The sequence below is a fragment of the Zootoca vivipara genome, chromosome 17, assembly GCF_963506605.1.
Source record: "Zootoca vivipara chromosome 17, rZooViv1.1, whole genome shotgun sequence".
NCBI lineage: Eukaryota > Metazoa > Chordata > Lepidosauria > Squamata > Lacertidae > Zootoca > Zootoca vivipara.
This window is the reverse complement of record NC_083292.1, coordinates 10692759-10704928: the sequence shown is the minus strand read 5'-3', so window position 1 is coordinate 10704928 and position 12170 is coordinate 10692759. Positions and strand designations below refer to the sequence as shown.

The 12170-nt window shown below is 42.4% G+C and overlaps 1 protein-coding gene across 12 annotated transcripts in view; it reads right to left on the bottom strand.

Moving 5' to 3' along the window:
* FBRSL1 (fibrosin like 1) overlaps window positions 1-12170 on the bottom strand; it is an 808905-nt gene that overhangs the window by 279594 nt on the left and 517141 nt on the right. For all 12 annotated transcript variants that reach the window (XM_060269604.1, XM_060269610.1, XM_060269606.1 and 9 more), the window contains one exon: window positions 9893-9922. In XM_060269604.1, the coding sequence (XP_060125587.1) occupies window positions 9893-9922 (30 nt within the window). The remainder of the gene's footprint in view (window positions 1-9892; window positions 9923-12170) is intronic.

Sequence of the window (12170 nt, the reverse complement as noted above, 5' to 3'; positions counted from 1 at the left end):
GCAGCAACACTTCACAATTAGACTAAAGAAGGGCAGCCAATCTGTTGACAAACCTGGGTTCACGAAGGAACTCCATTGCTGCAATAATAATAATAATAATAATAATAATAATAATTTATTATTTATACCCCGCCCATCTGGCCGGGTTCCCCCAGCCACTCTGGGCGGCTTCCAAAAAAACAAATTCTAAAATACAGAAATCTATCAAACATTAAAAGCTTCCCTAAACAAGTCAGTGTGCAGTCAGAAAAAGCCTTATGGAGAACCAGCTCAATGTCTGCACCCAACCCTGTATTTCCCCCGGGTATACATCCTGATAGTTATTACCTGGAGAAGTGCCAAGGATAGAATACAGGACCTCATCCATGTCAAAACATATGCTATATCCCGGAATGGCAGCCACTCTTCCAACAAGACCATCATAGCTGAGTTTGCAATTGACCACTTGGTCACAGCGATCAACCGAATCCACTCCAAGATAGCAAATAAACTTTTCACTTTTTAACTAATATTGAATTAGTTACTTTTATATACGAAGTAAAAAGCAAATTGAGCAATTGAGGAACTTTGACATATACCTGCTGGATAGAACTCGTGAGTATAAGCTCAGGGCAATGGGCTCATGGTCTTCCTGACCTGGATAAGCTTCTAAATACTGAGCAAGTTTCTGAATACCAGTTGCTGGGAATCACAACTGGAAACAGTGCTATTGCATTCAGGTTCTGTTTTCTGGATTACCACAGGTATCTGGTTGGCTGCCATGACAATAAGATGCTGAACTAGATGGCACTGGTCTGATTAAGCAGGGGTCTTCTAACATCAATTTTTTAAATTTTTATTTGTGGTCAGTGCACTGCAAATAAATTGAATTAGAATAATCCTTCCCGAGTGATTATAGTTATTATGTTCATCTTGTTTACAGTATTATGTCACTAAGAGGCTACAATGCTACTCTAAACATAATATTGTGACCATGTAATAAAGAAAACAGATGCTTTCAATATAGAGACATTGCTGCATCTGTGAAACCAAGGCTCTCCTTTATTAAACCAGCCACCTTTATCCAGGCATTAAACAGATGTCAGTTTTCTAACTCTTATTGTTTTGTCCTTCAGCTAATATCTCCGGGTTCTCAACTTTTTAATCTTTAGGAGCCAGGAAGTCTGCTGCATTCAGGAGGATCACATACCTTAACTGTGTGTGATTCCCCCCCCCCTTTTGTGTGCCTATGAAGACACTAAAACCAAACACACATTCTTGCAGCGCTAAGAGGAATCAGAGAACAGGAAATGCTCATTGAGGTGCCTTGAATAAGCAGAGACAGGAAGATGCTCACTTTGTTCTTCCAACAGAAGTATGACAAATGATAGACAATTTGTCAACTGCAAAAAAATGTGCTGTTGCAATTGATACCTCACCTTTCTTTATAAATATAACGATCGAGGCTTATATAAAAAACAACATTACATAAGGTAAGAACATACAATCTAAATTTCAGATGGAATACATATGAATAACTTACAAAAATCAATCCCAAAGTGTAGCAGCACGAAACAACAAAAGCTTTCTGAAATGGTCATGTTTCAAACTGAAGGCTATAGCAATACTGTGTCAATGTCGGGGCCTGGTAAATCTTCTTAGGGAGGGGGTGCCACAGACACCACAAACTGGTTCGCTAATTGTGATCTGCGATCCTCCAAAATACAGTAGATAAATATACTTTGCAGAGCACAATGGCACATTCAGCAGGTAATCCTTCAGTTCCTAGTTTTGTATATAAATAATTTTATTGGCAACAGTAACATACCATACTGCCTGCACTGAGAGGCAGCAGCTATCCAGTGTTTCAGACTATCCTTTCCAGCCATAAAGCATTTTCCATGTTAAGGCATATCCCACAGAGCCACGAACTTTCCCCACAGATGGAAACTGGTATCCTAAGGCTTGGACATGAAAGCCAGCAGAACAGAAGTTATGAGAGAGAGAGAGAGAGAGAGAGAGAAGGACAAGAATGGTAAGCCTCTGAAAGGAAAGCCTGAAATTTTCTTTTGATAGGTGAATGATTGTGTCTAGAATCTGGCACAGAGGGCTGTGCCATTTGGGGAAAACATCATGTTTCTAAAGGTTCTTCCATGTCACCCTAAAGGAGCACAGGTCGGTCATGGCTCAGAGGATGGTTTCAAAGTAGGGTGGTTATCCTATTAGAAAAATCTTAATAAATTAATCATATGAGTTTAACCCGATTCATCCATTAAATCCCAATCATTCTAAGAAAGAAAGAAAGAAAGAAAGAAAGAAAGAAAGAAAGAAAGAAAGAAAGAAAGAAAGAAAGAAAGAAAGAAAGAAAGACCTGTCCCTTTTAAAGACTCCGTAGTAGATCAGTAGTATAGATAGGGAGGGCTGGGAAAGGCCTCACTGCCTGAACCTTTGAGAATCCATTGCTGCTCAGTACCGACAATGCTGAGCAAATGGACCTGGGCATTCACCTGGTATAAACAGCTTCCTGTGTCCCTAACCATGGAACAACTATGCAGGAACGCCAACCAGTACCAAACTCTGATCAGGTGCCACTGAAGAAAGGCTGCCACATAAGGGTGTTTAGGCATTATGTCAATTAAACCATGTGTTTTTTTAGGCATTTCAGCAATGACCCCAGGGAGGAATTTCCTCCCAATGCAAACGGGAAGAGGGATTTGCCTCAGGACCACAGCAGGGGAGAAAATGGTTAAATTCTCTCTCCATGCCTGCTCTGGCCTCTGATCCTATTAATTATGCTGGAAACTTGTATTTCCAACTTGTATTTTATCCGAAATCTGTAGTTTACCCTCTCACAGGGCTACCATTTCGAGCTCCCTTGAACATAATGCAGTTCCTCGGCTTCTTTTACACAGGGGTGGATTAATTTTCTAAGAAAACACTGAATTATCTGACGCCAAAGTCCATGTTCATTATATGAGGCAGCCATGTCATAAAAACTTTAGTACTGAAAACTAAGGGCTGCCTTTGGTGGGAAGCAGGTGCACACAGAACCCCACCCCTTTTCATTTCAGCTCTAGGTCTTAGCTACTTGAGGTTTTAAGCTTCTTCCTGCCACCATTGTAACACAAAATCAAACCACAGCATAAATATGCAGAGAACGTTTAATTAACTTAGAAGTGCAATGCCATTTGCACCCCTACCCCCTCCTCCTTCCTCAGTGTCTTATTTAGTAAATGAAGAAATGCCTGATATCTAACCCTTGATTTGTAGAGCTCGCTTATGCTCTGGGTCCATACAATTAAACTGACAACCCATAATTTCACTCGCAGCAGTTGGGAGCCCAAGAATGAAAGAGCACGAATGTTGAATTACTTTGAGAGAAGGTAATAGTTTCTCCCCCTCCCCCCCCCCCCACCGACCCACATCCCACATTTTATACTTAATACTGCTCCAAACATTGTTATTAGCAAAAGTCTCAGCAACATTTTGGAATAATGATGAGAAGGAATTAGTCATTCCCTTGTTTTACGCAACTTGACTTTTGGCTTTTCGCAGAATGCCATTTAGCAGGAGCACATTACCAAGCTGCTTGCCTCTTTTCATCTGAACGCTAAAGCAGGTAAGAGACAATAAGAGGAACTGTTGATGGTTTATATTACTCTATTATGTTAATGTTCACTAAAGTATGCCATAAGCTCTCTCATTACATGTGTATAAACCAATTCTCTGTGGTGTTATTCCTGTGCTAAATGCTATAACTACATAAATCTTGAATTAATGGAGACTTTATAGTTCCTGAAAATGAAGGGTAATTGCTGTCTGTTAATGCTGTTGTAGCTAGTAAAGGAAGTATATATTTTCAGTAGCAATGTTTATGGGCCGTCAGAGCAATGCCACCGTCACTGCTACGTGCTGCAGAAGATCTCAAGACAAACTGGGAGTCCCTGTCTTTTCCCCCTCCGAGGCAAATAAAAAGCAAAGCAAAAACAAGGGAGGGACAGAGGGAAGACATAGGAGGCTACTTCCTATTGTTCATCTATCTCAGTGTTGTGTATGCTGAGAGGCAGCAGATTTCCAGGGTTTCAGGCAGGGAACACTCCCTGGCCTTTCTGCATGCAAAGCAGCTGCTCTACCACTGAGCTACAGCCCCATGCAACACTGTCACAGATGCTCTAGGATAGTGGTTTTCAACCAATGTGCCGTGGCACCCTGGAGTGCCTTAAATGATGGTTAGGGCTGGTGCAGGCAACACTGGTCTCTGCCCCTCTTTCCTTCCCTCCCTCCTCTGATGTCCTCTCGCGTCTCTGCCTCCCAAAGGTTTGCACAGCTGTTTATTGCAGCACCCTGGGAGGCACCTCTCTTTGGGGTGGGGTGGGGGCAGCTCAGAGAAAAGGGATGGCAGTAGCAGCTGCCTGGAACACTCCACAAGGGAGGGTGTTCAAACAAGGGTGAGAGGCTACCAGCTCGGGAAGCAGAGTGAGAAAATTCCCGCCGCCACAGCTGCTCAAAAGCAGCCGGACTCTGCCCCCCCCCAGCAAGCCCTATTGGCCAGCTGAGGGGCTTAACACGGAGGTGAGGAGGGGCTGGTGCAGGGGGCCGAACATGCCCCCTGCAGGCGTGGGAGGCTGGCCCTGCCTGCAACTCCTCCCCTCTGGAATGGAGGAGAGGCTAGGAAACAAAACAAAAGCACCTCCAGATTCTGCTAAACACCTTCCCTCAAAATCAATAAAGCTCTCCCTCCTTTCCCTTTGTTTTAAACAAAAAAGGGTGGGGGTGCACTGAATGCAAGACAGAAGATCTGTCAAGCAGATTTGTCACTGTGACAGTCATTTGGAACAACATTTTAATACTGCAATTATGGGCCCATTCTCTGATCCCAGCTGGTATTGCAGTAGTATGAGTACCTGTGAACTCTTTCATCCCATCCTTTATTAAACTGGATTAAGAAAAAGACAGAGGGCACTCTAGGGAAAAAAGGACCAAGGGTTGGTTGGGCTGTATTCATGAATGGGACCTGAGACATCAGTCTCCAAGCCTCTGTAAGCTTCAGAGAACATTATTTTCTAAGGTCTCCAGGGCACATGGGCACCCCTGCATCCCACAGGATGTGGCCTAGGGCAGGTGCACCTGAGGCAACAAATCAGCATCACCAGCCAAAACACTGCTGCATCCAGGAACTGAGGCAGGGGCTCAGGCCTCTTCTTACAGTGATGTGATGCATGCATTTGTCTTTACTGTCATAGAATATAGTCCTGTTTAGAGGCAGAGACCTACTTAAAGAAACTGATGCCTTGCTTTTTGTCTTTACAGATCAAGAAAGCAATACAGAGAAAAGACACAGAGGCATTCTCTCTTCATTTTTGTCTGTGCAAAGGATCGTTGGTTAGTCCATAAGTTGAAATGAAGCGTGACGGCCATCTCCACCCCCCACCCTGCTCTCAAATATCATCTGTACAGAATGATATAATATTCTTCCTTTTCTGAGAAGGACAGTTAGGTTACAAGCCATACGCAATGCAGCTTCCTCTGAAGGTAACCTCAGATCCCACATTCTGAAAGCTAATCAATGTTGTTCAGATTTCAATTTCTTCACTACAAGGTGAAGTCAAACCTAATCTAACAAACGTCAGTCTCAGATGTAATGCTGCTAGCCAGGCCTACCCAGTGTAATTTAGATAATCATTAATAGCATAGCTGTATACTAAAACTACATGTCACTTACAACTTCATCTGAGCACTGACTGGCAGATCTTTCAAGTAGTTTTTCTAAATGATTGCTTTTTTGCCTTCTTTGATTGGGGAAATGCGAGAAATACTGTGATTTAGCTTCGGAAATAATATGAGAGAATTGAGTCTCACCATGTTCACCCATGTAACACTACCCTCTGTTATCAGGAATCTAGACGGGGCAGACAGAAACCTAAAATATACACAGTAAAGAATAATATGGAGAGACTAAAAGAAAGGAAAAAAGAATGCATTTCACAGAAGAACTTAACTCTGGCAGAGAACAGCTACTTGTGTGGCACAGCAAGTTCCTGGCTATCTCTACCAAGCAGCAGCTACAAATTTTGGCAGGCACCAACACTTATCATTTAGATGACAGGTTAAGATCCTTTCATTCTCCAAGGCTATTAATGGGTGATTGGTGCTGGCTGCTGCTTTTATCCGTCTGTTTATTTAGACTTCATCGCTTGTTGATACTGCTGTGTACATTTGTTCTTTCACGATGTCTTCTTAATTAAATTATGAGAAACTTTCTGTGTATTTATTGTAGACATTTCTATATTCACCTTCAGCCACAGGCTCCCAGTTGGTTCACTCTATAGAGCCACGCAATAAAAGCTCAAGCAATCCAAACACCAAAACAAACAGGTAAAAAGCTGCAGATCAAGTGGTCACAGCTCAAATATTTGAGAGCCTGGGAAAATAAACCTTAAGTATAACAAAGTGGGCAGCCCTTTGAAAGAAGGCCCGCTGCTCCCAAGGGGCCATCACTGTGGAGACCCTCTCTCTGCCCAACACCCACTTCACTTCAGATGGTAGAGGCAACCAATGCTGTTCTTCCACTGTGCATTTGCACAGAGTGGATCTCTCCCCACCTTGCCCCTCCTGCTCTCCTTCTCAGCAAGCAGCAGTGACTTCTACTACAGGTAAGCACCCATCATTCCACCATCCGACTGCTACTGTTGATGTGAGAACAGGCACCAAGCTGTGTGGGGCTTTGCTGCCAAAAGATTAGGAAATTTTTAACACAAAACCTAACATACCATAAAAGCAAATCAAAAAGGGGAGAGTTCATGCACCACTGCTGGGAGATAAATAGGGGATGGCAGCGTTTTCTGCCCATTGCAGACACTGGATGTCACGTAGCAATAATGTGATGGATTTATGCTAGCACAGGCCACTACAGCTCTTCACACTGGCGTGAAATGGTTGTGCTTGCACCAGGTAGACTCAGCCCTGTCAGTCCCTCTTCCGCTTTTGGCCTCAGCTACTTGACTGTGGCAACCGAGAAAATATCAACACACACCATAATACAAGCTGTTGTTGCTTGATCCAGCCCTCTGCCTTATGGCTTATGTGTCAAAACACATCTGTGATTTCATCTGGGGCAACTTTAAACATGCAGCAAGACTTTTAAAAGAAGGCAGTGAAAGGATGAAAGGCAAAAATACATTTTCCTGATTTTGAACAGATGGGGCAAATCTGCTTTATTAGTGTAGGCTTCCCAGGTATCTTCCTGCATTTGTGGTATTTTTTACCTCCTGTGGTTTTAGCAGAGGTCAAACAGAAATACTTTATAACCCTGTAAGCCAAATGACAACCCAATTCTAAATTTGGAAATGTGCAAATTTTCTGCATCTCTCTGTTAGTTTTATAATTTGATTTTTTAAATAAAACTTTATTATTATTATTATTATTATTATTATTATTATTATTATTATTATTATTATATTTTGAGGTGGATATCTTGTTCAGCAGTGAGGACTGCACAAAGCTTTCACTATCCCACCATTCATAATGATATCTGCAACACTGATAGCTAGTCAGATGGGGAACATGTCAAAGGAAATTTGAAATCAATAGGGTTTAACTATGAGTTTAAGCACCTTTCTGTGACTTAAGTCAGCCCAACGTTTTCTGGAATGCACCCAGTCTTTGTAAGATGAGAAAGTGGAATTCTAAAGGATGTTGGGACTTACAGAATCATGGATCCCAGTTTGCCCATTCCTAGCTTAACTGAAAACCAACTACCAAAGCTGGTCCCCCCCCCGCAATTCCCCCCCCCACTTACAGTGGAACCATGGTTTTCGAACTTAATCCGTTCTGGAAGTCCGTTCAATTTCCAAAATGTTTGAAAACCAAGGCAGGGCTTCCGATTGGTGCAGGTGCCCTGGAAACAATAGCCGGCAGCTGCATCAGACATTCAGCTGCCGAAAAAAGTTCGCAAACCAAAGCATTCATTTCCCGGTTTGCGGCGTTTGGGTTTTGATTTGTTTGTCAACGAAGCCGTTCAAAGACCAAGTTTCCACTGTATTCTAAATATTTTAAATCTTGCATTAGAGACCAAAATGTTTATTGTGGCATAAACTTTGGAGGACTCGAGCCTTCTCTTTCAAATAATACTTTTGGAGAGATGAATGTTGAAGCTTCTATGGAAGGGACTTGAAAAATGACACCCTATTATATTGGCATCTGTGCTATGACCAAGTGAGGGGCCGATACTGTATTGTAAAAGGTAGGACCCGTTCTACCCAAGCAGCGGTCCACAGCACTCTTGTTTATGAAAAAGTCCCCCGCTACCCTGAGACTGTGCCTGGACTTTTTTGGATGCCAAAGAGGTTCCACAGCAAATTATCTCCATCCCAAGACAGTGATGCAGGGCAGAAACTGGGTACTTTAGCCACATGGTGTGGAGCTGCCCAGCTGCAAGCCCCTTTTGGGGTTAATCTTCCTGTTGTTTAAGAATTTACCACCAGTTATACATGCATGAGACCCAGCCAAATGTACAGTGCTTCAACACTGGAGGGGGAATATGGTGCCTTCCATGTAACACCTTCTCGGTGGCAGCACCTCAGCTCTAGAACTCCTCTCCTTCTAAGATACAAAGGGTGGCGATTCTATTCAACTTCTGGTGCAAGGTAAAGACTTGGTTAACGGTACTGTATATCAGATCTGGCGTTTCCTGGATTCATCTATAATTCATCTGCCTTGTTTTAACCTCTATAATGCTGTCACTTATGCTGTTTTGTGTATATGTTATGGTTACCCACCCAGAAATTATTTTTGCAGCGAAGAGTGGGAGAGAAACGTTTTAATTAAATAAAAGCATTTAACAACCAATTTGTCTTTATCTGAACTGGAAATGTATTGATGTGAGCGCAAAGAAGATAGATATGAAAACATTTGATCAACATTTCTTGAGAGTTATGACAGCTCAATAATATTTGTACAGTATTTCTAATTTATATGGTCAAAACAACTTCCATATTTTAACACTCCCTTTTTGTCTGAATGTTACTTTTAATTGTATTCTTCCAAAATTGCAGTAAAAACTTCAGCCCACTCAAAGAAAGAGCCAAGGCAGCTGTAAATGTCAGCATGGCCTGAGACTAATATCTGATGAACTTGAAGGTTATTTACAGGCAATAAATTTTTCTTTTAACACAATGTCAGACTGCAGCTCACAATGCAATTCAACATAGTCTCATAGCGGTCTTACTGTAGTCAGTGAGAGTGCTTCAGAGTCACGGTAAGTGATGTTATTTAAACTTGCCTCTTCTATAGGTGGGGCATTTTTAGGTCAGTGGAGGTCACTGGGTTTAAACAAGAACCCATACATTCATCTCTCCCCATCCCAAACATCCGACTATAATCTCCCAATGACTAATGCGAGTATCAAGCAAAAGGGTCAGGGGTAAAAAAATCTTTGCTGCATGATAAATATGTATGCATGAAGCCAAAATATACATTGACAGTTACAACATCATCTGCAAAGACAGGTTACTGGTTGTCCATCTTCGAAATCCATTACGGAAACTGACATATTCAAAAGTCATTATAAATAAAATATTGCCTTTCAAGCAGTTACTGAGGGAAGTCTTCCTCCAAAATAACATGATAGGAATGCTATTGCAGTCTTGAGTGCTCTTCCAATCAGAGCACATTAATCAAATAAGGTCGTCATGTTAGCAACAACAAACCCTATTTTATGTACATAGTAAAGCCCAAGGGAACAGACGTCTTGTATAGTGACCCAAGGCATTCGAGGTTTAGCAACCACTATTTCTAAAATCTGGCATAAAAGCAGATAGAAATCCCCCCTTACTTTCCTGGAAAAAGAGTTTCCAAGCTTCAGGAAGGCAGTAGAGTCAAAACAAAAAGGAAAGGAAAGGAAATTTGGTCTTACCTTATCGTCAATGTCACTCTCACTGTCACACTATAGATTAAAAAGAAAGAAATAGAAGGCTCTGTTAGGAAAAGATGCAGAAATTATACATATCAACATATACAACTCAAAGCTTTCTCAGCACTAAGTGCCTCATAAGATATGTAGCAGAATTACAAGGGGCTACAAAAACCTCCACATTTATTTGAATTTTAGAATTCTTTGAGAGTATTGGTAAGCATGTAGATAATGAGGACCCAGTACAGTAAATGAGTTGCAGATGCATTTATTTTTATATAGTCACCAGACTAGCAAAAGTGTAAATCTTTGAGGGTCCCCCCCCCAATGAACTAGTGTGTAAATTTTATGAAAATACTTATCTGTATGAAAGAAACACCAGGTAATATCAATAAAAAATGTCACAGACTCCCTCCATTTTTATTTTTACAATAGAATCAGAATTTTGAATTTCTCAGGCAAATCACATCATTTCCCTTTAAAAATATATTCCCTATTTTAACACTGAAATAAATATTCTCAGCATGTTAAAATGAACTAAAATAACATACCCAAATTATGCTATTTAAAATTGGATAAATACACAAACATCCCAGGAGATAGGCATTAGCTGCCCAGAGATTTGGAAAAGTGAGATATTTTGGGCTGGTTAAAAGGCCATTTGATGAAGTCCTTCACTAAAGGTTCCTGGCATATGAAGGCAAATGTTCCTCCTGTGTATAGTGGTACCTCGGTCTAAGAACAGCCCTGTTTACAAACGATTCAGTTTACGAATTCTGCAAAACTGGAAGTAGTGTCCAGGTTTGCGAACTTTACCTCGGTCTAAGAACAGAATCTGAACGGTGGAAGGGCACCGGGAGGCCTTATTAGGGAAAGCACACCTCTGTTTAAGAACGGCTTTGGTTTAAGAACGGACTTCTGGAACGGATTAAGTTCGTAAACCGAGGTACCACTGTATTGGAAACTGGTCTGAGAGCAGGCTTTAACACCCAGTAAGGTTCATCCCTAAGAATCTGCATTGAGATCAGGACAATTTAACTCACTCATAAATTATTTGGATTTAGAGATGAGTAACTTGCAGCAGCAAACTTTGCAGATGACACAAATTATTAAGGACAGTGAAGTCCTGAGTGGACTGTGAGGATCTCAAAAATGATTTTTCCAAACTGGCTGCCTGGGCAACAGAATGGCAGAAGTGTCTCAATGTCTGTAAGGGCAAAGTGGGACATAAACATTGACTCTTCTCTGCTGTTCTTTTGGCTAGTTAGCCAATTTGGAGAGATTTTTCTACAGATCCTCCTTACAGTCCATTTGGGACTTTACTATATTGATTCAATGTCGAGATGGGTACATTGGGACAGAGAATCCAAAATACATATACAGTATATTGACTCGGGGACAGGGGAAACCTAATTTGGCTGTTACTGTTCAGGTTTGGGATCAGTGGACGACCTTGGGGTCTCAGAGTTCAGCGGCACCCTGTGTGGTGCTAAAACTTGGCGCCCTCATCTCTTGCCTTCCATTCTACAACATACTTTAGTTGTCGTGCCCCCTGCAGCGCCCCCAGGGCTCCGCCCCCAGTATGACCGAACCAGTCACACTTCCATGAATCCGCTTCTGTTGGGATCATAGCAGAAAGCTTACTAAAAATGCTGGCTGTATGATTTCTATCCATTGCCAGGATGTGACCCTCAAATGCCTTTGAGGGAATGAAACCCTCAACAGAAAGAAAGTGTTGCCCACTTCAATGTGATTCTACTGGGAAAGAGCTATCTTTATTCATTCATTTCACATATTTATAAACCGCTTCACAGGCAAAAGCTGTTGAAGTGGGGTACAGTGATATAAAATGCAAAAGACTTAAAGACTGTGGGGCATGCAATACTCTCAGCAGTCCCCTAGAGCTAAGGAGCACAGTTGCTGGCAAGGACAGCAGCAGAGGAAGAGGCACACCTAGGAGCGGGGTGAGCCACCCATAGGGGCAGGGCAAGAGTGGGGTGCACCGCAGGGCCTCCAGAGTCTGCCTACCTCCTCCCACTAAGACACCCTACAGCTGGGGGCGGAGGCAGTGGGCGGATCGTTTGGGGCAACGCAGAGCCTGCGAGCAACCAAGCCAGTGTGGTGTAGTGGTTAAGAGCGGTAGACTCGTAATCTGGGAAGCCGGGTTCGCTTCCCCGCTCCTCCACATGCAGCTGCTGGGTGACCTTGGGCTAGTCACACTTCTTTGAAGTCTCTCAGCCCCACCCACCTCACAGGGAGTCTGTTGTGGGGGAGGAGGGGA